Below are 24,125 nucleotides of genomic sequence, written 5' to 3' on the forward strand. Positions count from 1 at the left end.
GCTCTTTGATTACCTTAATTTGACATTGATAATTTGATCACATTGGTTATTCTTTAGTGAATTTTGCATATAGTCTATTAATTTATATCCGGTAAAGAATCTATTTTCATTAAATTATCTTAAATTTTGAAGAAACTTAAGGCTTCTCCAAAGATTCGTTTCTTCATTTATTTTGAAGAAAGAATGAAAGGCTTAAAATTTATAATCTTGGCTGCATTATGTATGACAAGAAGTAAGATTGAGTTTCCAAGAAACTAAGGGCTTCTCCACACACTCGTTGGATCCAGCTTCCAAAATATACATTTTTCCTCTCTTTTTTTGGCGCACCTTATAATTACACCCCCACTACGATCATTGGCCAGTCACACCTTTGGCTCGAAGCTGTTTGATCGCCATTTATTTAATGCCGGTTTGAATACAACTCTCTAACGTTGTTTGTATGTTCAAGTTAACCAAAGAAAGAAAAGAAAAAGAAAAAAAGAAAACACAATCGTGAAACTGTTTTAATAGCCCATTGGGCTTAATACGAATAAGGCCTAAACTTTTACTACAAAGTACATCAGTGGTCCCATTAATGTTTTAAATAGTATGTTATACTTTATTTATAAAAATAAAATAAAATTGGATTCTACATTGTACTACAGTATATGGTTTGATAAGGGTCCATCAATAAATGTCAATAGTGGTGAAAGGCTGAAAAAGCATATAAAACTTATACATTAAATTTGTTAGTAAGTTATAAATACAAGGGGAGGGTACATAAAGATTTCACCCACTCCACCAACTAGAACTCAATTCCTTTATTCACATTTCAATGTCTGCGGAATAATGCCTCAACAAACTTCTTCTGTGTACTCTTTCTTCTTCCCTCCATAGGCTTATTAAATGATTCATTACCACATCCACAGTAATGTATAGCGACAAGAATTTTTTCGAAAAGTACGCACACATATCACTGTAACAACATGCAACAGCCAACAGTACATAGATATTTCGTGTATAAAATAAAAGAGTTTACAATTACTTCCGGCAAAGAGTTAAATTGTGTCTCCCCACCCCCCATGTTGAGAATAATAGACAATCCAAGATGATTATGCAAATTTTACTATTCTTTTTTTTTTTTACTCCAAAGTCCAGACTGAAGGGGAAACAAAAGAGTCGGTTGCCTTTTAACTGAAGAGGACTAAAGTCATGTGCTGCCCACTCTTAAATTTCCTCACATACTCACTCAGTGAGTCTCAATCTTTTCAATTTAAATCAGCTACTCTGTGAATCTAAAAGTTTCAGTTTTTGCACGTGAGTTCGCCATACCATCATAATATCAATAATTATTTTATTAATCAATTTTCCAAAAAGTAGATGAGATCATTTATAGTCCTATTCCGAACCTATGTAGTATGTAGTACTTTACTTAGTGTACATTTTATAACAAATAATTTTTAATGGCTCATTGTTTACCAAAAAAAAAAAAGAAGGTACTGTAATAATGAATATGGCTCATAACTAATAGTATACCCTTTAAATGATGAGACACTGCACTAATTTAGATGTAACCCTCGACAACTCTTTAGCGTATGTTAAGCTTTTTGATAGAGATCAGATCAACCATATCATTTATAGCTATGAGTTTCATTTACCATGCATGTATGATTGGTTTATGGTATAGATATTAGATTACGTTTAATGATATACTAATATTGGTTTGATTATCAAAATTTTTTTATGTTTCTTTTTGTTCCGACCGAATTAGATAGATACTACTTATACAAGTCTAACGCTTGTAGTTCATATATATAGAGTTGAATCAATATAATCATCTAGGAAAGAAAACCATATATCAATCACTCAAAATATTACATGATAATTTGGACACACACCAAAAAGCACTAAAACTAAGCTAACCGAGAGAGTACAACAAGCAAAGGTATCCCCGACCACATCCACGACAAATAAAAACTCTCTTAATTGAACTAATTATTGCCATCAAACTTAATAATCGACACAGCAACAACAATGCAAACTACAAAAGAAAGGATGACCTTGACATTTGCCTGAAAGAAATCACACTTAAAACTAGATTCTTGAAGAATCCAAGAGCATGGCGGTGCTAAGGTTCATAGGGTGCATATACTTGGCGGAGCCGGTCAGGATTTGATTAACAATGATCCTATTGGCTTTCTCTGTCGGGTGAAACGCATCCCAAAACGCATATATGTCTCTGTTAGGACACAAATTCGAGACTGGCGTGCATAGTCCTATGCCATTGTATGGTCCTTGTCCACAACATGCCACCTTCGATGTCACAAACCCTACAAAATACACACACACAAATTTTTTATCAAATTATAGTTTTTAATACGTCGAATCAGACATATATAATTGCTTACAACTACTATCTAGCTAAAATCTTATACGAATATTTTCGATTGAGACAGATTACGGAAAACAAAAGGTACACTAAATATTCAAATGGAACTTTTTAAAGACCAGACAAGTCCTTTTGTTAAACATTTCCTGTTGAATGATACTGCTTATGTATAGACACCGACACATACGTATTAATAACTTATCTAAATATATACTATATTTTTTTAATTTCAAAAAGTGTGAAAAATCAATTTCATGTATAAATGCTATAACATGGATATATAAAGTGGTCGTGCTCATTTATAAGTTTTCGTACCCATTCAGTGATACAACAAAACATATATACTAAATATATATATGTATATATCTTGATCGTCAAAAAAAATATATGTATATATCATTACTCCAAAAATATGGTCCTTTTATGCTTATTGAATCTTATTAGTGGGCTAATAATTTTTCCCTAATTTGAAATTCATAACTAAACCCTTCAAGACATTTTCAAAGTATATATTATTAAACATTTCTATCTATATAATTTATTAGCAAAAGAGATGGGTTATAGGTACCGAATTGTTCCGGATTAGATAGATAATCCATGTTCATTTGATAGGAATTGGCAGCCACAAAAACGTCTTGACCAATTTCAGCATTGACTGATGCGATCAAATCAACTAATCGAGGATTGAACAAAGCGGCTGCTGTTTGGAGGGCGCCATAGCACTCGCCATTTCGGCTATGCTGAGCCAGTTCCGCGGGTGCACATCCCATCGCACCAGTTCCAGTTACTAAAACTCGTCTTGCACCCAGTTCATAGAGTCTCTTTAGCCATGAAAACAAAAGAGGAAGAAATATTATTGTCATGCACTATGAAATGAAGACTAAATAGATCATTATTTTACATTCTAAACTAATGTAAAGGAAAAATTCATTAAATTGCCCCATCATGGTTTATGTACGTTATGTTCCCTTATTCCAAAAGAACCATGGCATATTAACTACATAGTGATATATCGAAATAAATTATTGGGGGTCACTCACTTATTAAATGCAATATCCTATAGTGAGACAACAATTTAATAAGCAGTAAATGATAGTAATGCAAGAATCAAGATTCGATGAGTTAAGCTAATTTCGTGTAAGTATCCATTTATCTCTGCATGACTCTCAATTAAATGGGTAAACACGTGAAAATAAATATATAGAAGAAAAATAATACTAGCTAGGGATTTTTTTTCTTACTCTGAGAATCTTTGCGTATTCGGAAATGAGATACACAACATAGTCCGGTAATGCGAATTGGCGAGAACGAGCTGAAAACGGAATTAGATAATAATTGTTGACGAAATCATTACCACCGAGTGTGATTAAGACAAGAGCTTGGTTAACCAGCTGTTGTGTAGCTTCTGGTCCGATCAATGCACTCACTCGTTGCTGGTACTGTTCGAAGTATTCGAACTGTTTGAAGATCCTAATTATGTTTATCTACCAAACAAAAAAAACATAATCAACAATGAGCTTTTTAAAATTACGACGGGAGAAAACGGCAGCGTTTAAACTCAAAAGCGGATAGTCAAAGTATTAGAGTATATTTAAGGACAATCACGTGTTTATTGGGTTTTCCTGGTGTCAATCATAAAAGACGGATATACCCTCAATCTTTAAAAATTCGTATTCTCAGGCAATAGTGCCCTCGACACGAGAGATAATAAAAGGGTAAAAATGTCTTTTTAAGAATTATATCCCAACACTATGCGTTATTTAATGAAATATATTTTTTAAAAACTATCGAAGTTGCTTACGAATTGAATTCCAGTGTCGTTGAGGATTCCAATTCCGGCGGAGGCGAAATTAGCGCCGACGAGAAGATTCTCTCCGGTGAGTTGCGGGCTAAGGTACGGTAATGTGGACGGCATGCCTATAGCCTCACCTAGTTGTAGAGAGATACGTATCAAAAACAATCATTAAAGATTATTGATTTCAGAGAAACATTATCGTATATTAATATATATATAACCATGAATCAAATGTACATGCGCTTACTGATAATGTCGGGAATGTTAAGACCGTTAGAGAAACGTCCGGTGGGTCTACGGGTCGGGTAGTCGATACCATACGGGTAATTGTCAGCACGGGCAGTGGTGACGAGGTAATCATTGTTTCCATTGTCGACGAGAGAGTCACCAAAGACGAAGAAAGCCCTAGATTTGACTTGTGGTGCAAGAAAAGTAACAATGAAGAAGAGTGAGATTAGAAACCCTAGTGAAGAAAATTTGATATCCATAGTTATGGAGAGAGAGAGACTGGGACTAGCTAGCGGACGAATGAGAAGAAATGTTTTTTAAAGTTGACGTATGATATGAGAGCATATGGAGGCAGGGTGTGTTATATATACACTGACAAGGGTTAGTTGTGTATAAATGTATGTTACATTTTTATTTTTATTTTTGTTGGTGTGAGTTTTTCTTTAAGAAGAGTGACATTAATAGAGGCTGCCAACTAATACACAATGAAAATTGGTCTTGTTTGTTGTTTGGATGTAATAAATGTTAGGAATTGTACTATTGCTTCTTCCTCTTAAAATGGAATTCTCTTGGAGCCCTTGAAAATTCATTGTAACATAATGTTTTTTGATTGGATGTTAATCATACTGATATCAATGTGTCAGTTTTGAAGTGATTAGGTATGTAGTAGATCGATCCAATGATATTCAGCTAATCGATTTGGGAAAAATATGTGAGAAACTGCTGTTACAATCACTTGATTCGTTTTTTTAAAACATTTTTACCGTTCTTCGTGTCAAAACATCTGTGTAGTCTTGTGTTTGCCCAATATCACAAATCACTTGACCGTCTCCAATTAGACTCCGACGAAACTATATTGTATATAAACCATACATGTCAAACTACTTGGTTACGTACGTGAACATCTATATTAGACTTCGCTTATCTATTGGATGAGGAAAAAACTAAATTAGACTTCACTTATCTTTTGGCTTATGTCAAACTCGATATTCCATCTAATTGAAAGTTCAATTGTGGAAGTTAATTTGGTTTTTATATATAATTTAGGTAAACGTTTACAACAACCTGATGTGGTTAATTACATGCCTCCCCGGCCCTAAAGGCTAATCGTTTTGAAAGTGTAGAATTTTGGAAGCTGGAAGATTACATAAATAAAGCATTCAGAAATTAATACACAAATAAAGTGTCATAACAATTAGAGACTAGCGTCATTAATGTCAATGGAATGGGGGTCGTGTTCGATACCATGCTACTTTATAAAAGTATTCATTTTCTAGTGTTGTTCGAAAATGTTGTGTGTTATTCTATAGTACTATTATTTCTTGAAATGCGGGTTATTGCTTCCTAGTTTTAAAAATTACAAAACATTTGATGTCTACATTTTATTTGGTAAAGAACAAAGCTTACATTACATTACATGCACTACTTTTAGTTTACGTTCATCCATATAAGTATATAACTATACCTTAGCTTACGTTTATTAATGGCAGGAACATTAAAAGAATTGGGTTAAGAAAATACCATGCATATATAATGGCAAAATTAAGTATAAATTCATCAGATCAAAATAAGACTTTTCTTATGTCTTGTTTTCTATGTGTAGTTTTCTATCAAAAACACAAAAAATTATTGAAGAGAGAGGGAGAGAGAGATAGAAGTGAAATTAAGAGATCTACCAACTCGACCAGCTCACATCATAAATTAACATGATGAAGCTACCCTATCCCACTGTATCATGATTGATGAGTTTTTGAAGAAGAAGAAGAAGATACAGTAAAATATCTCATCTCCAAGTCACTCATAGCATCATACCAACCTTTTCCAGCTATTTAATTCTTAGTTACCCCAAAGGTGGAAAATATCAATTTCTTCATTCGAAGAGTTAAAATTAAATGATGTCCATCGGTAACGAAAAATGGACCAACTCAGAAAGTTCAAATGCTGTTTTCGTAAAAGAGATGATTTTTTTTTTTAAAGACAAGAATTGATATGGGCCCAAAGAACTGTGGGGATTGGTTTAGTCAACTACGGTTCAGATCTGATCGAATTTGGGTCTGAATTTAATCGTGGACCAGGCTTTACAACAATTCGAGTCGAGATACGTAAACGACGGCGCTTTCGTTCCGTAGGTAACTGCACAAAAAACGTCATCGTTTGAAAAGGTCCTTGCCTTCCCAACTAACATCACTAAAAACGACGTCGTTATGGTGCTGTGTTGTATAGGCTTGTACCAAGCTTTTGTCTACAAACTTTCTTGGAGATCTGAGTGTTAAAGAGACAGCTAGAAACAAAACAAAGGCTTTCGATGTGTGAATATGATTACCAGACCAAAATCAAAGCAAGACCCTGTTTCCAAATTCATAACGTGTGTGTGTGTGTTCACATTAACATTTTTGTTTTCATTCTAAATCTGAACTTAGCTGGTACTCCTTATCACTTGTTCATATTACTGTTGTCAGAGAGACTTAAATTTGAAAATACTGAGGATATGTGATATTTTTGCATGCATATATTAGGAGATTCATTATATTAAGAGTACTAATCCTCACATGCCATGACATGTTAGAATGAAAAACAAACAGAGCCAGTTGAGGAAGCAGCCAAACTAGAGGTGGGCTACACAAATCAATGTCCGGAATTATCACGTATCTTCCTCTGAAGAATCAGTCAAACATTCTCGAAACTAAAAACCAAAAACCATATAATCAATATACTGACGATATGAACAATCTTCACACACACACACACACAAAACATCTATTAGTTATCGTGTAAACTGATCTCAAAGCTACACAAATCCAGATACCAAGATTAATAATGCAATCGCAACAGCTGAATAACTCAAGCTACACAAATCCGGATTAATAGTGTGCATAACAGCTGAAAAAGTTAGATCCTATTTATCCTCTCGACTGTACCCATTTGATCACTCAGAATGCACATGGAGGCTACATTGTCCGTAGACTAGTCTGAGTTTCAGCTAAGAATACCCTGTTACTCCTAAAGACTGTGAAAAGGAAAGCATAATGGGCGCAGGGACAAAACAGAAGGGGTCCATGTGGTTGGAGACTCGATCTGGATTTTATCATTAAAGCTTGTGGAGAGACTAAATAGCATTTTGCCTTCTAGAGAAGAAACTTTCTTAATCAGGTTAATGAAATCAAGAAAACTAGAAAACTAGAGAATTTGTAATATTATATACTTCTACAATGACTTATCTTAAAAAAAGGAGCTTAATGAATGTATTTACTGACTTTGTTTTGTATCCATCCTGAGTCAAAGTGTTCCTTTAAAGATTCCTCTCTCCTCTTATCCCTTTCAATACAAGGGAAAAAAGAAGAAGTCACTTTATTCATACCTGTTTTTATATATACAAACACATGCAGACCAACTACTCTGTCCTTCACCATATAAATACATCTGATATACCTACTTTCTTCCTATCCTTCTTTCTCACTGTTTCTTTCTGTTCTATCTAACAGGATTAAAACATCGTCGGATTCTCACCTTTTATCTCTTCCAAAATGAATATTGGAATCGAACGCAACCCTTCAAGCAGAAAGTTATCTGACCTTGGAGTCATGTCATGGCCTAAGTAAGTATCAAACATGCACAGGCTCTCCTCCTGTCACTACTAACCACAACGGTTTTCCCTTTTTCCATTCTTTATAATATTGGTAATAACATGATGGATTTCTCTGACAAATAGATGGTCTTGTCAGCCCGGGAAATATGCATTGGTATTTGAAGAAAAAGAGACATGCTATTTAGTGAAGGGAAAGGTGAAGGTGTATCCAAAAGGGTCTTCTGAGTTTGTAGAGTTTGGTGCAGGAGACCTTGTGACCATCCCCAAGGGACTTAGCTGCACTTGGGATGTATCACTTTTCATCGACAAACACTACAAGTTCGATCCTCCTACTTCTCCATAATTTTTCCTAATTGCAATCTAGTTTTGGGTTATTCTTTATCACCATGAAGACTAAAAGACTCTATATTCAGACAATGAATTATAGAAGAGAAACCAAAAAGATAATGCTTAGATAACATATAAAACCCTACCTAGATTATGTTTTCAGATGTAACTTCTTTGTTTGTCATAGAACGAACAATTGGCAGAGATTATGTTTTCAGATGTAACTTCTTTGTTGTCACAGAACAAACAATTAGCACATGCCAATATTCCTGACACTTTGAAACTTCTATTTATCCACACAACAGTAAATCAAAATCACACGTAAAGCTCTCTACCTAGTTCAAATAGACTAGGGTAGGGGTTGCTGATCATAGGAGTAAATGTACTCATAAACTTCTGACACTTAGTTTGAGTTAATAAAAGATGTAACTCACTTTAGACTACGATCTGCATAATAGACTGATGGTTAGTGAAATATATACTGTGGGTTAACTACTTACTGTATATTTTCTCAACCAAGATATTGTTCTTTATTCTTAAAAAGGTCTTTATCAAAGATACTTATCATGAGGCCATTGGTTACTATCACTAAGAAAAAAACAAATAAAGAACCCTTTGAATGTTTTAATATAACACGTGAACCAAATAAATGTGAAAGCATATATTCTAGCAGTATTGCTCCCTGACTAGATAAAGTAGAAGATTATGTAATCTTAAATCTCACATACTAAAGAATAGTAGCACTAGCATCTGGTACGCCATCACCAATTACTGGTGCTGATTATATTAAAACGGAAGATACTAATTCGGCTATACAAAACAAGAACTATTACACATTTGTATTTATAGAAACACAAATCTCTGACAGGTATATATTCTCAACTTACAGAATATGCATAGTTATCACAAGTAAGGGGTGTTTTCTAACTTCTAAGTTCCAAGATAATTGAAAGCTAACCTTTAGGATTTCAGGACGATTGAATTTATTTGATGACCAATCAAGACCCCTTGTCAAAATAACAATCTGGTCCATGAACTCAAAAAAGGGAAGGCAGCAATAAGCATCCTCAAGAGCAATGGCTTCTCCTTAACTCTCCACCGGCGACTAGCATTTCTTTCAAACTGTTGCTTTGGACGAACATTCTCGTTTGCCGAATAGTCATCTCTAATCTCCCTTAGCGTGTCTAGATCATCCCATCCTCCATATCCAGCAGAACCCATGCTGTTAGAATCAGCATCTCCTACCATCCATGACTTGTATCCTCCCTTATCCACACCACCCCTCATGTTTTCTCCTTGCTTACTTTTCCTTGTTCTTGAACTACCTACACTCCCAGATCTTGAAAATGTATCTCTTCTGCTTCTTCTCATAGGTCTAATGCTTGACCTGCTCCAGACCTTACTAACCACAAGAGACAACACAGACTGTACTAAAGGAACTGCTAATGCCATTAAACCCGCGTTTAAATCTGTTCCAAGAAGCAATGACATGCCAATGGGTGCAAGCATCCAACTCAAAGTCCTAAATACCTGCAATTACAACAACAACAACAACAACAACAAAACCCCCTAAATTGGCTAAACAGAGCTAACAACAACCATTATGAATCTAAAGTGAGCCACTTTACTGATTAAAATTTCTCAAAAGAATGAAGCAAAAATACCTCAAAAACCATAGTCCAGTCCTCTTCTTCTTCAACCATCCAATCGTCATCATCATCATCATCATCATTGTCCAACCACCACGGTTTCTTCTTCTTACGGTTCCCGAACTCAAAACGAGCAAACCCTTCGTCGCGGAAGAGCTCCTCCTCCCAGATAGGTCTGCGGGAGGCTCGACAATCAAAAGAGCTGCGGCTCACGATACTTGGACAGAGATCAAAATCGCAGTTCATGGAACAGAATCTGTCTCTGACGACGGAAGAAGAAAGCTGAAGATATAGCAGATTCGCCATACACAATTGATGATTATTACCGGTTTACATTTAGCTCTCAGTTCAGAAGAACAAAAACTGAGAACGAAAATAAAAATCAAATCTTTCCCATCCACACGACAAACTCTGTTCTTCGCTTTAATCTCCTTGAGAAAAAAAAAGAACAGTGATGGAGATTGAAACCAAACTAAACCAAACCGAACTTCAACTATCTAAATCAATGGTTTTCACTTAACCGAAATCAAAGCCTAAACCAAACCGGAACTTTAATTTCTTGGTTTTAACACCGAACCAGCCGAGTTAAAACAAAATCGAATAAGACATGGTAGCTCAATAAAGAGACAAAACATGTGTAGAGAGAACAATATCGATCTCAAGTCTCTCTACGATCAAAAAAGTTTACTGGAAACTAATGTTAGGCTCTTTGACACTGAAATCATGATAATCTTAAAATTACGTAGAGCAAACGTAAGAATTTACTCGCAGTTCGTGGATAACTTCTAAAGGAAAATTACACTTGACATATTACATATCGTATTATATTGCTCTGAAAGTCTGATTTATATTATCTTTGGTCAATTAGAAACTCCAATTTACTCGCTCGATCGCCGCCATGAGACGTGTTTATTTCTCAATTAGTACGTGGCATTGACAAAAAAATCCACTTGTAATCTCCATATTTTTAGGGGTAAATAAGTTTTTATGAGCGGTATAAGCCGTTAGTTTTCTAATCTCGAAAATAATAGTGTAAGATTTCAGGAATGAGCTACAATCTCAATGGTCATACATATGATATATATAAAGGATGTATCAATTTACGTTATATTAGAAGTTAATGAAACTGTACACTATAAACTTAATCGTTTAATTTCTTAACTAGTTCGTTAGCTTTGACTTCCACCTCGGCGCCTCGTAAACAAGATCCATATAGTAAGGAAAAAAGAAAATGTTTAGAAGCTTTAAGAAGCAAGTTCAACATGTGAAGGCGGCAAAGAATGGGTATTGTACCCGACCCACTATTTCCATAATCTCTATAAAAAGGACCTCAAGTACGAGAGAACACACCAAAAGCAAGAGAAAAACAGAAAACAATTCAAAGATGAAACAATTCCGGTTGATGATGCTCTCTTTCATGCTCGTTGCGATAACAACAACATCTGGTGTTGTCGGTGAAGGGACCGACGTGGTTTATGATGGCGAAGGAGATCCGGTTAAGCCCAACGTGCCGTATTACATCAGCTTCATGACGTCGGACTACAACATGTGGATATGCCGAATGAAATGGGGATCTACTGATCCCAACTCATGCCCACAACAACCGCTAATGGTCACCAATCCAAACATGTCAGCACCCACACAGGTTATGTTTGTATTGCTATCCAAGTCAGATGTCGTACGTGAATCAGCCAAACTTAAGATCAAGTTCGTAGGTCCACGTCACTGCGGTAAATCCGGGTTTTGGAGAGTTGTCCAGAGAGGTTCTTTAGAAGGTGAAGTAGTCCTCAACGGATCTAAGTCTAAGTCAAACAATGACAGTACGTTCGCCATCCATAAAACTAACGAATACTACAAGTTCACTTTCGGTGACGACGACACCGGTGACTATCAAACCAGTATCAGTTTGAGCAACGAATATCCTATATATAGGTTGCTATCCAAGAGGTTGTCTGGCGAGATGGAGATTTATTTTTACAAGAACATGAGTACTATAAGTTAAGGCAAATTTTCACTGGCCTATTTGATGTGATGTTCTCTTTTCAAAATCAATATAAAACATGAATACGCAATAATAAATTATATAATAACAAAAGAAAGAACAAGACTTGGAGTCTTGTCTTAACAGAATGAAGAGATCATAAGTTGGTTCTTTTGTTGCCTATTCATGTTGTTAATCTACTTATAGTTGCTTTTTCTTCCCAATATATTACTAAATGCCATTTGCATAAAGGTTAATCGACTCTTGTAAATTAAAATTTGTTGTAATTCATGATATGGGCTACAACTACGTGATGAAGGACAAGGAACCAAAATCATTTAGAAAAAAAAACATACGAAAAGAACAAAACTCGGAGTTATCCTAGCGTAATTATTAAGAGATCATAACTCATAAGCTGTGTTGTGAGTTACATTGTGACGCGCTTGTGTGTGTGTGTGTGTGTGTGTGTGTGTGTGTGTGAACAGAGGAAGCAGATTGAATTGTATCTACGGCTATCATCAGACCTAACTTGCTCAATATATATATATAGCAGAAACTAGCCGGTTAGTATACATAAACAAGTGAAACGAAATTTCATCCTGACAGGTCCAAATTTACTCAAATCCAAGAACAAAGAGTATGATGAATCATCAACAATTTATTTATCTTTGGTCAATTAGAAAGTCCACTCCAAATTACTCCCTCGATCACCGCCATGAAACGTGTTTAAATCTTTTCTCAATTAGCAAGTGGCATTGAGAAAAGAAGAAAAAAAAAGACTTGTAATCTCCATATTTTTAGGGGAAAAGAAGTGTTTATGATTGGTATCGAAGCCATTATTATCTAAGTCTTTATAAATGTAAGTTTGTACTTTGTACATGCATGCATGCATTCACCATCTATATGTGAAAAGAGTCTAGCTTACATAGGAAATGACGTGAGATAAAAGTTAAAAACATTGAGTGATACATTATGTGGCCAATTCATTGTCAGTTGGTTGTATATTGTACATAATACGTCACATTATTTATGACATTTTTAGTCGTCATTCTCTTCGTGAGCTAATATCATCATCTCAGATGGTCATATAATGACAATGTATATACAGGATATAGAACCAATTGACGTTATATTGGAAGTTTACGAAACTTAACACTTATTAATAAGCTCTTGTGGCGCGTGTTTTAATCATTTCTTAACTGGTATGTAGCTTTGACTTAGATCCATCTCTCGTAAACAAGATCCAGATAGTAAGGAAAAAAGAAATGTTTTAGCAGCTTTAACAAGCTAAGTTCAACATGTGAAGACGAAAAAGATTAATGGGTATTATACGTAACCCGACCCACTATTTCCATAATCTCTATATAAGGAACTAATCAACACAAGAACACGAAAGCAAGAGAAACAGAAAACAACACAAAGATGAAAACATTCCGGTTGATGATGCTCTCTTTCTTGCTCGTTGCAATAACAACAAACTCTGGTGTTGCTGGTGAAGGGACCGACGTGGTTTATGATGGCGAGGGAGATCCGGTTAAGCCCAACGTGCCGTATTACATCAGCTTCATGACGTCGGACTACAATATGTGGATTTGCCGTATGAAATGGGGATCTGCTGATCCCAACTCATGCCCACAACAACCGTTAATGGTCACCAATCCAAACATGTCATCACCCACACAAGTTATGTTTGTACTATCATCCAAGTCAGATGTTGTACGTGAATCAGCAAAACTTAAGATCAAGTTCGTAGATCCACGTCACTGCGGTGAATCCGGCTTTTGGAGAGTAGTTCAGAGAGGCTCTTTAGAAGGTGAAGTAGTCCTCAACGGATCTAAATCTACGTCAAACAATGACAGTACATTCGCCATCCATAAGACTAACGAATACTACAAGTTCACTTTCGGTGATGACAGTGAGTATCCAACCACTATCAGTTTGAGCAACGAATATCCAATATATAGGTTGCTATCGAAGAGGTTGTCTGGCGAGATGGAGATTTATTTCTACAAGAACATGAGTACTATAAGTTAAAGGCAAATGTTCCTTTTGATGTAATGTCTTCATTTCAAACTCAAAATAAAACTTGTTGTATGAACATATTATTACGCAACAAATAAATGATATGATAATACAAGAAATAACAGATCTTGGAGTCATCATAAGTTGGTTCATTTATTGCGTATTCATGTTATAACTCTAATTTAAGTTGCTTTTTCTTCTCAATCTATTACTACTAAATGCGTTTGCTAAAAAGTTTAATCGATTCTTGTAAAATTAAAACTTGTTGTATGGGATACAAACTACGTGATGAAGGAACCAAAATCATTTAGAAAAATACAATGAGATAATAACACGAAAAAGAACAAAACTTGAAGTTATCCTAACAGTAACAGAATAAAGAGATAGTTGTGTTGTGAGTTACACTGTGACACGCTTTTGTGTGTATGTGTCAGCAGATGAAGCAGATTGACTTTGTTCTCGTTGTGTCACGGTTTTCTAGACCTTTGAGGAACCATCTGATTGCAAGGTGCTCTGAAGCATAGGTCATGAACGAAACTAGAACCATGGCTACGGCTATCATCAGACCCAACCTGCTCAATATAAGCAGAAACCAGCCAGTTAGTACATAAATAAGTGAAACAAAAAAAATCACCCTGACAGATCCTAATCCACTCAAACCCAGGAACAAGAGTATCATGAATCAACAACAATTTATGAGAATGAGTAACACATTCCCAGGTGATCTAAGACCAACGAGGAACATAAGCAAATGATTTAAGATTTTCCTTATCAGCGGATGATGTTGAAATTATGGGTTGGTTCTTGATGCTAATGATACAGCCAATGTGAAGAAAGTTACCTCAAAAATAAAGCGGTGACCCCTAAAATGTAGGGCAAAGAAATGGCAGCAACAGCCAGAAATGCCATCCCTAATCCATAATAGCATGTAGTAAAGTCAAAAGACGCATCTCCCCGCTGATGACCTGTTGATTGTTCAAACAAGTTAATGATAACAAAATAAAATAAAAGAGAAAGACATTTGTGTCTCTGGGGCTGTGTAGTTCACAGAATGAGTAGACTTGGCGAAAGAGAGAGAGAGAGAGAGAGTAAATTATGGTATTTATACATTCTTTTTGCAGAGAATGCCACAGATATTGATGTTATGATTTCAACATGTCCATACCTTTTCCCGAATCATCCAATGACGACTCTGTTTGTGATGAAAGAGATCCTGTTTGAACTGCGATATTCTTGCCATATTGATACACTAGAAGTAGAAAGCTACCATATAAAAGGAAGAAGATTGTGAATGTCCACTCATATATCAGAATCAAGCCAGTCCATGGCATGATCTGCCTTGGCACAAACATAAAGGAAACGCCAATGGATGTCAAAGCAGCCACAAAACAGACTGCAACTGAAACTGCCCCCAAGTATTGAGGAACCTTAGAGTGTGAGCCAGTGTGGAGCTGCAGTGATAAAGATCGAACATTAGAAATGAATTTTTAGCTTTTAAAAAAGCAGGTAAGTGGGCAATTATGTACTAAAAACAATCTGGAAAATGAAACCTAACTTGATAGTTGGGGTTCATGGTAGACAATGTTGATACACCGCTATAACCAACTGTTCCATTAGATCTAACTTTGTAATAAAGATGTCTGATTTGAATGCATAATGAGCTCCTGCACATTGAACCCAAGAAGTCACGCCCCTGCAGTATAAAAATAAATTTGAGATCCATAAGAGATGAATTTAGCTGAGATGAAAGAAATGGTTGGGTACAACGAGAAGTCTAACCTGTACGGAACGATAAAGGCAGAACAAAAGCCCACAAAGTGGTAACAAGAAAAGGAACTTGACCATGAATTCATCATTTGGGGTCTTTCCACCTCCAGTTCCAGGAAGAGTCTCCTCAAGCCTTACCCTAATGCTCTGCAGTTGTCCAGATGAAACATAACTTAGAATATCACTCCAAGGAACTCAATTTTCAAGATATAATGAGAAAAAATGTACAATCACGAACAGGAATACCTACATGCCACGCCTCAACAGGTTTCACGAGCCACGCCGTCCACCAATCCCAAGGCTTAAGAGGGCCGAGAGTGTAGTGAATAATGTGAAGCTTGCTGTCATCGACCATCCACTACATAAATAATGCGAATCTTAAGCTTCTAAATAATCAAAACTAGGCCACACACATTCCAGCTCACATCACAAATTTGAAACTGAATATACCTTGTTAGCAAGCATATAAAGACCAACATCTGCATTGTATAACGTAGATAGCCTTTCCATTTTAGGAACTGGTCTTGTTTTCATAGCTTCAGGGGACAAACTAGGATCAAAAACACGAGCATTCGGAAAGTCTGGATAATAGGAATTCAAGAACCCTTGATCTCCACCAGTATAAGACGACAAAGTCTTCACTTGCTTCATCATATCATTGAACAAAGCTTCAGAGGGCTCAACAACCATAACCCCAGAGTTCAGCCTCTCAGAGTGCTTCAAATTAGCACAAAACTTGGAGCACTTAAACATATCATCGATGTTCTTTACCACAATAGTATCAGCATCGAGATACACAACTGTACCAAAACAAAAACAGTGACATATAAACATAACATAAACACATGGAAAAAAAAGCTCTAAGATTGCAGAACACAAATCACTTACCTTTCTTGTAATCAGTCATGTTAAATATCTTAAGCTTTGTATAAACACCCCAGAATCTCTTGGGATGAACTTGGTTTGGATTTGCCAATAAACTAATCTTCTCTATCTTCCATCCATCAGCCTACATATAATTAAAAATCTAACCTTTAATAACTCAAAACATAGGAAAAGCCTTCTCATTTCTAAAGATCTTTAAAGCTTCTAGGAATAGAAAGGTTATAGCTTTAAACCTTGAGTAGCTTCTTGGAGTAGTCTGAAACACCATCAGAGACCAAAACGACCATGTCCTTGTTGGATCCAGTGTCTCGGATCGATTTGCCCAATACCCTAACTCCCAATAAGAACTCATCTCCATACAAAAGTGTGACGTAAGCTTCCTTAGTTGATTCGGATCCAAACGAAGCCTTGAATTGGATTGAAAGAAGCGTGATTGAGAAGATGAGAACCCAGAAACTCGAGTTGAGTCTCATCATGGATTTGGGATCACGTGACAGTAGTAGTCCAGAGCCCGAGCCTTGAGAGTGGAGAAGAAGAAGCAAGTCAATGCATTTGCTCCGGGCCGTCGGTTTAAAAAAATTAAAATCGGTTCGACCGGCGGTCAAAATTCATTTGGTCCATTGGTTTCAAACACTTGTGAAGTAGACTTGAGGTAACTGGTTCGATCCCTCAGTATTAGAATCTTCACAAAGTCAATCTCTTTTTAAATTTTCATTTAATTTTAAATAAATAAATAAGTCAAAACGAAATTAATATGTTTATTTATATAAAACAATTTCGTTTTAATAGTATAAATAAGGTATGCTAAGAAACTCTATCATCAAAATATGGAATCATCTCAATTGCTTTTTAGGTTGGTGCACTAAGAAGTGCAGTTTCTGGCGGATCTCCAACATCAAGAAAACTTCTTGACAATGGCTGCAAACGAACAAAAAAGAGAAAAAAAAACTGTAAGCACTAAGCAGTATCAACAGAAAATGGTTAAAGGTTTCCTAATACATGCATCTTTTAATAAAAATGGATTGATGGTCGTAATACTTGCCTCATTGTAATCAGTTCCTGAGAGAAAGAAGGGTTCCTTCTCCCGAATCCCTCCATTCTCATGTACAATTCTGTCCAGATCCTGCAAACCATACGACGAAACCAAATTGATAAGATCATAGGTTGTTTGGAACAAATCCTTCATTCTAATTTGATCTCAACCATCGTAAAGATTTTTTAACCTTCTGAGTTAAGATTTCAAATTCGAGTAGCTCCTCTGTGATTTTCTCAAGGACACGGCGATTTTTAAGAAGCATTCCCTTTGCCTTTTCATACGCTAAGTCATAAATCTGTAGAGGAATAAGATGGTATTAGAGAGGTCATTTAGCCTTGGACAATGCTTGAAACTACCGAAAAGCTAAGCTGAAGATAGAAAATTTCCCTAGAGAGTCACCACTGACACGGCAGATGTATTAAGAACGTATGGAAAACTAGAGAGCAAAACGAACCTTTTCAACTTTATCCGCCATTTCATACTCGTGATTGTTCCCCATACTCAAAGCTGAAACCTGCTCAATGGAATCAAATAAACCAAACAGAAAAAAGTATAGGGTCAATCAACTGATCAGATGGGACATCAGAATGAATGGAAACTGTATGTAAGATCAAATCATCATGTTGGTTCAGTGGTATCAGACATTTAATCTTGGAATGGAGACAATTTCAGATATAAAAAAGAAGGTTACCGCGTTAGTAGCATAGTATACCGCAGGACTGTCATCGGGTCCCCAGCCATATTGAAGCACCATACGTGTTGCAATCTGTTGCAAGACGCAAATAATAATCATAAAGAAACGAAACATTAAGCATGTAGACGACAGCATACTGCAAAAGAGTAGAAAGAGTTTACCTCCTGCGCTTTAGTTATTTCTGAAGAAGAAAGAAAATTTTCATCTCCGGGAGGAAGAAGCATTTGGGATGCAATGTGAGATCCAAAGCAGAAAACAAGCTTCTTTTCAAGATATGATCTTGATTCGGTATTCCCAATTGCAGAGCCTCCACTTGTGACCTTGGTTATTTTTGTACACCCAATTCCTTCCCAGGAACTAGGCTCAAGCCAAAGATTTTCCACAACATCGAAGTTTGGTATTAGAAGTGCAATGAGAGCACGACCAGCCGCCCAGACAGCATGTGGGTACTTTGTCTCCCTCGTCCAAGCAACAGAAGGACTTAAAAGTTCTATTCCGTTGCTTATTTGTCCATATGGTTCCATCAGATCAACCACATTCTCCAAATCTTCTTTGGTTAAGTTCAGTCCAAGATGATTTACAAGCAATTTGCCCATTGTCTTTGCAACTTTAGTTTTCCGCAGCCATGAGGGAACTATATGGCTAAACGTCTGTCAGAAAGAGAAAAAAATCACCTGATGAAACCATACTTCGAAATTAACAAAAACGGGCTTGACCATAGGCGAAGAAGATGACAATTTCTTACCGCAAACCAGCTAACGTAACTCAGAAGTTCGTCAGTGTCCAGAAATTTGCTTCTGAAGGCACTACTTTCGAGAGCCATTGGAACAAGTTTTAGTTCTATCGGTCGTAATAAAGTTGTCTTCTCCGAAACCTGTAAACATGAATTGGTAACTAACATAGTCGAACAGAACTACAGAGAGAGCAAGAAAGAAGGAATATGACGTGATATAGTACTCACAAGCAAAATAGAAATGAACCATCAGAACTTTGAAGGTGCAAAAGAAAATAAACCACTTTGCAAAGCTTAAGATTACCTTACGCCAATCCACTAGATCAATGAGTTCCCTGTCCATGGTTTCTTCTGCAGCGTTGTGTAAAATCCTCTCCCTTTCCATTTCAGTTGGACTTTGAAGATGGAATACTCTATCCATACGACCTGGCCTTCTTAACGCCTCATCAATTTGCTTATGATTTCGTGTCGTCGCCATCAAAACTACGCCATCCTGTTTCTCAAAGCTGCATAAGTAGAAGTTATAAAATGGAATGACATCAGAAAAGTCAACTGGAAAAAGGAAGAAGCTACTTGAGTTTCTACTGGACCAGTCCCTACTGCATTAAACGCGATACTTTGAGATAACGCTGTGAATGCTACAATTCTGGTCTTAATTGTTAACCAACATAGAAATTAGCTATTACCCATCAAGTTCAACAAGAAGCTGATTAATGAACGATTCATGATCTTGCTGTTTTGTATGTACGAACTTCCCGCGTACACCAGCAAAGAGGTCAAAATCCTCCACAAAAATGATTACGGGTGCCTAGTCATCACAGTATACATCAGAGCATAAGATGACATCATGAGGACAATGTAATATCTATAAAAATGATGAATTACAAAACAATCTGAGGAAAGCAGCTAACCAAGTCTCTTGCAGTTTGAAAGAGTTCCCTGACATTCGCTGCACTTTGACCAACCCATAGCCCAGCTTCCAACTCTTGAGCTTCAACATTGACAACAGGCACTCTTGCTTCCGCTGCTATAGCGAGCGCCAGTGACGTCTTCCCTGTTCCTCTCTCACCCACAATAAGAACTCCCTGCAACGTGATTAAAAATTCTTATAATTGGACACTGCCCCCACAGGATAAGCATACAGAACCGTAAAGCAACATACCCGAGGTGCGCGGGCACCCATCTCCTGAAACGCCTTTGGATTTTGTAAAAATGCCACAACCTCGTTGATTTCTTCTCTCATAGACTCAATACTAGCAAAGTTTTTTAATGGAATTGGTGGATTTTTCACTCTCTTCATTCTGTCGAATGCAGTTTTTATGGGGTCGATTCCAGCCTTTCTCTTTTGTTTGATTCTCCTTTTTCTATAAGTAAAATATGATTTCTGAAAGAAGAAATAAAAAAGCGACTTTCAGTAACCAACTGTGAGTGTAAGAAACCTGAATGATCAACAAACATGAACGGTGTAATACTAGCTACAATACTACTGCTCACGACAAATTGAGAGTGTTGGAAAGAGATGCATAAAAGGAGAGAAAAGTTACATACCACTCTAAAGAATTTCCGCACGTTTGGATCTCGGCGGAAGGGTCCATAGCCAAGAAATCTTGGGACCTTTCTTTTCAGAAAGCGAAAAACATGATACAAAACAAACCCATATATAGAACTTCGAATTAGAAACCAAAGGAACCACTGAAAATCTTCTGTATTGCGGGACTTGAAGTTCAATTCTGCTTCAGACTGCCATTGTAAGTACCATGTTGAGCCAACAGTCTGTTCTATTTCTTCTGGCCAAGCCATTCCCAGACGCAGCCGTAACTGTGTCAGAAATAAAAATATTTTAGACACAATAAAAGCAGGAGGAATATATCTAGATAGAGAATAAAGTGATACCTGGTAAGGAATGATAAATTCGATAACTGGAAACACGACCGCCATCATAATGTCATCGTTAATATTCCTTATTCTCCTTAATGCATTATCCTTCGCATTTGATACAACTTGAGTCTTCTTCAATGCGTTAAAGACTCGAGAAACCACCCTTGTAACCAACAGAAACTGTTGTTGAAGACTTAGCTCTGACATGGGTATCCACATCAGATGAACAGAAGTTGGAATTCCACAAGCAAGCATTTTGAGGTACAGAGCATCAAACCCTCCGAATTTCTCAAATAGCATCTCATATTCCTACAACCACAGACAAGAGTTGAAAACCTAAACTTAAAAAGCCATCAAATAGATTAGAACTTTAACTAAAAAATCCATGACATGGGTAACCTTAATGTCAACGTAATACTCCTTGTCATCTCCTTTTAATGCAACATACATTATAGCATAATCATGCCTAATCCTGGCACTGTCAATCAGCTTTCTGGAAACTGCATATGGAACTGCCATAGGGTCCATCTCCCACCTATTTTTGTCCTCGTTATACCACGTATTTGAAACAACTCTATCTCGATCCAGGAGTACTTGTTCCTTCAGATTTTAGAAATTCATTAACTAATTGGTGAATGATCAATATAATGTGCAAATAAGCTCTGCAAGACAGATATACATAAACTTTTCAACAAGGTTCCAACTAAGACTATTTCATTTTAAGCATTACAGCTAGCATCTCAGTTCTACGAATATTAAACAGTGAAAGGATCCAATCAATGGTGTCAGCCAAAAAATGAGTGCTTCTTGCTTGCCCAAGTAATCTGATTTACTTAATAGCTCGAGATCAAGATAACACATGAATTTGCATATTCAATATAAAATTAAACTTAAGAATCTACCAAAACCGAGGTGATTCTTAAGGTATTTATCACCAATGAATACAAATCTATAGGTTAGTCATGCTAATTATATATCTACCATGAAAAACATAATGCATTGTTCCATCCTTCCCTGCAAAACATCCACCAATATTAAACAAACCGCATATCTGTGGGCTAGTACTTCATATCATAAAGTTACCTGTCTCTGCGCAATATATTGTTTGCCAAAATCAACATCTTCCAAAAGTTTCTGTTTCAAATCGGCTTTTGCTTCTTCCTGCCACTTTTTCCAACCATGCCGTAGATGGAGCTGGATAGCTTTCGGAACAACCACCTCCTTCTCTCCAAACATCCATTTCACCTCAGCTTCAGGAAATCCCTTGACAGCTTCACCTTCTGGAGTCTTTTGAACAAAAAGCTTTTCTTCACCAAACTTTTTCATACGTTTTCTGATACGATTCTGGAGATCTCTCTGCAGCTTTTTTGATTCCTCAAGGCGTTTTTTGATTCGTAGAGAAAAATCCACTGAGTCACGATCGAAAAGGGGGTCAACCTCCTCTAGTTCCAAAACATTAGGCAGTATCGTTTGTTCCAAGTGCTTTCTTTGAGCGTTCACTAATTCCTGCTTAATCTCAGACCTCGAGAGTTTTGTAATGGAGCTTTCAGGAACACTACAATCAGAAAATCAATTGATCTTGTAAGTGAAACATACAACATTTATGTCAACAGGAAAAACAGAGAGCGCAGACATGACAAAAACATGTAAAAAACCAACAAAAAGATACACTTAGACTAAGTGCAGAGCTACAAACAGGATAATTGATAATCTTAGAAGTAAAAGATACAACTTTTATCATCGCTGCTACAAATGCACGCAAATAAGAGGAATGGAAAGAGAAATCTTGCAATTAGATGAGTTTATCACAATCAAATGTTAAAAAATCTCTCATTAAAGGGAAACCAAGTTCTCAGCTATAGGTAAGGTAGAATAATATTATCTCAGCAAAAATCAAGGCTAGAGATATCACCTTTCAGGAATTTTTCGATTCATATCTCGGTTGAAGCTCTTAACCAACTCTACACACTCTCTTTCGATGAAAATAAGCTCCCTAACCCCAAAACTCAATGTTGTTGTCTCTTTCTTTAAAATGATATCGTCAATCTCATCAATTCTTTCCCATATCTTGTTGTACTCAGTCTCCATTATATCCACACTCTCTTCCAATTTCTCAACTTTCTCCCTAGCGCCTTTTATCAACAGTTTTTCACTCTCTTTCTTCAACCTTAGGGCCTCATCTACAATCCCATCAGCTCTTTTCATTAACACATCTCTCTCCTTCCTCAACCGCCTCATATCACGATACAATCCACTCATTATCTCTTTCTGCAGTTTCTCCTTCTCCACCTTCACTGCATCCAAAACCGTTCCCACTTCGGCAACATCTCCATTTTCCTTTCTAACCTTGTCAACAACCTTCAGTAAAACCGAGACTCTCGCCAACAGCCTCCGAGTATAATCCGAGAACTCATGATCAACAGTTTTCAGAACCACCTCTTTCTCTCTCACTGCCTCTTTCTTTCTCCTCCAAATCACATCACTGACGAAAGGCACAGCTAAAGCTGGAGCTTGAAAAGAGCGAACTGGCGAAAACCCAATCGCAATACAAAACAAGGCGTCAACTAAAGGCTTTGACACAAACTGAAATAAGCTCTCTCTCGTCTTTGCGTTATACACAGACGATGGCACAAGCTCGTTTCCATCTCCACATAATCTCAATGATTCCGAGACAGATTCACTCCCGGATTCACACTTTTCCGACCTCAAAAAACTCGCATTGACACCACCGGAAAAACCAAAACAGCCTCTAATGGGCACAATTTTTCTAGATTTCTTAGATTCTCTACACCCAAATTTTCGATTTTTGACCCGATATCTAGGCTTTAACGAAACTATACCTGAGCCCAGAGAAAGCGGAGATAACTGTGTGAGAAAGGGTGAAGATATGGTAGAAGCGGAGATGAAATCCATCGCAGCACTAACGCCGAAGTGAAACTCAACACCATATCTTTGTGATAGCCTCCATTGCAGCTCCTTACTATTGCTATATGATTGAATAAGTTTCCGCCGGAAAGTCGCCGGATTTTTACACTGCTGCTGACGACGGAAGTGAAAAGCACTAGAGCGCAGTGTCAAGAGGTTTATCAGATTGAAAGAGATAGAGAAGAGAACAGAGAACGGTTCAAGTTTTCAATTACACACACTATTAAACCGAATTTTGCAATAACCGATTT

The 24,125-nt window shown here is 36.7% G+C and overlaps 6 protein-coding genes and 1 pseudogene across 8 annotated transcripts; 3 read left to right on the plus strand and 4 right to left on the minus strand.

The window, feature by feature from the left end:
- Positions 1 to 1,818: 1,818 nt before the first annotated feature.
- Positions 1,819 to 4,836, minus strand: LOC104744536 (GDSL esterase/lipase LTL1). Its single transcript, XM_010465604.2, has 5 exons — positions 4,411 to 4,836; positions 4,170 to 4,297; positions 3,610 to 3,852; positions 2,937 to 3,189; positions 1,819 to 2,309 (listed from the first exon to the last, which is right to left on the minus strand). Exons 1-5 carry the CDS (start codon positions 4,649 to 4,651, stop codon positions 2,074 to 2,076), a joined length of 1,101 nt encoding a protein of 366 aa, XP_010463906.1. The 5' UTR covers positions 4,652 to 4,836; the 3' UTR covers positions 1,819 to 2,073.
- A 2,969-nt stretch (positions 4,837 to 7,805) lies between these two features.
- LOC104744537 (uncharacterized) lies at positions 7,806 to 8,568 on the plus strand. The gene is made up of 2 exons (XM_010465605.2): positions 7,806 to 7,986; positions 8,101 to 8,568. The coding sequence occupies exons 1-2, from the start codon at positions 7,916 to 7,918 to the stop codon at positions 8,318 to 8,320; spliced, it is 291 nt and encodes a 96-aa protein (XP_010463907.1). The 5' UTR covers positions 7,806 to 7,915; the 3' UTR covers positions 8,321 to 8,568.
- A 487-nt stretch (positions 8,569 to 9,055) lies between these two features.
- Positions 9,056 to 10,800, minus strand: LOC104744538 (uncharacterized). Its single transcript, XM_010465607.2, has 2 exons — positions 9,969 to 10,800; positions 9,056 to 9,834 (listed from the first exon to the last, which is right to left on the minus strand). Exons 1-2 carry the CDS (start codon positions 10,257 to 10,259, stop codon positions 9,316 to 9,318), a joined length of 810 nt encoding a protein of 269 aa, XP_010463909.1. The 5' UTR covers positions 10,260 to 10,800; the 3' UTR covers positions 9,056 to 9,315.
- A 492-nt stretch (positions 10,801 to 11,292) lies between these two features.
- Positions 11,293 to 12,117, plus strand: LOC104744539 (kunitz trypsin inhibitor 6-like). The gene has a single exon (XM_010465608.3). The coding sequence runs from the start codon at positions 11,338 to 11,340 to the stop codon at positions 11,953 to 11,955; it is 618 nt and encodes a 205-aa protein (XP_010463910.1). The 5' UTR covers positions 11,293 to 11,337; the 3' UTR covers positions 11,956 to 12,117.
- Positions 12,118 to 13,356: 1,239 nt separating this feature from the next.
- LOC104744541 (kunitz trypsin inhibitor 6 pseudogene) lies at positions 13,357 to 14,164 on the plus strand (annotated as a pseudogene). The gene has a single exon (XR_015582543.1). The product of XR_015582543.1 is annotated as a kunitz trypsin inhibitor 6 pseudogene (transcript).
- A 15-nt stretch (positions 14,165 to 14,179) lies between these two features.
- On the minus strand, positions 14,180 to 17,153 carry LOC104744540 (inositol phosphorylceramide glucuronosyltransferase 1). 2 transcript variants are annotated; one of them, XR_015582542.1, is made up of 9 exons: positions 16,842 to 17,148; positions 16,612 to 16,732; positions 16,174 to 16,523; positions 15,970 to 16,081; positions 15,736 to 15,870; positions 15,512 to 15,649; positions 15,122 to 15,407; positions 14,798 to 14,921; positions 14,180 to 14,528 (listed from the first exon to the last, which is right to left on the minus strand). XR_015582542.1 is itself a non-coding variant. In XM_010465609.2 (9 exons), the coding sequence occupies exons 1-9, from the start codon at positions 17,082 to 17,084 to the stop codon at positions 14,387 to 14,389; spliced, it is 1,647 nt and encodes a 548-aa protein (XP_010463911.1). In that variant the 5' UTR covers positions 17,085 to 17,153; the 3' UTR covers positions 14,180 to 14,386. The 2 variants fall into 2 exon arrangements, 1 of the variants encoding a protein (XP_010463911.1); XM_010465609.2 differs by having other exon boundaries at positions 15,974 to 16,081; positions 16,842 to 17,153.
- Positions 17,154 to 17,308: 155 nt separating this feature from the next.
- LOC104744542 (putative inactive ATP-dependent zinc metalloprotease FTSHI 5, chloroplastic) lies at positions 17,309 to 24,069 on the minus strand. Its single transcript, XM_087489058.1, has 16 exons — positions 22,862 to 24,069; positions 22,033 to 22,504; positions 21,349 to 21,549; positions 20,965 to 21,258; positions 20,620 to 20,889; positions 20,234 to 20,455; positions 19,983 to 20,156; positions 19,758 to 19,879; positions 19,376 to 19,577; positions 19,084 to 19,212; positions 18,500 to 18,988; positions 18,336 to 18,410; positions 18,099 to 18,158; positions 17,832 to 17,939; positions 17,651 to 17,731; positions 17,309 to 17,526 (listed from the first exon to the last, which is right to left on the minus strand). The coding sequence occupies exons 1-16, from the start codon at positions 23,860 to 23,862 to the stop codon at positions 17,458 to 17,460; spliced, it is 3,969 nt and encodes a 1,322-aa protein (XP_087345184.1). The 5' UTR covers positions 23,863 to 24,069; the 3' UTR covers positions 17,309 to 17,457.
- Between the last annotated feature and the right edge of the window lie 56 nt (positions 24,070 to 24,125).

Source organism: Camelina sativa, chromosome 15 (assembly GCF_030686135.1).
Source record: "Camelina sativa cultivar CO46 ecotype springtype chromosome 15, ASM3068613v1".
NCBI lineage: Eukaryota > Viridiplantae > Streptophyta > Magnoliopsida > Brassicales > Brassicaceae > Camelina > Camelina sativa.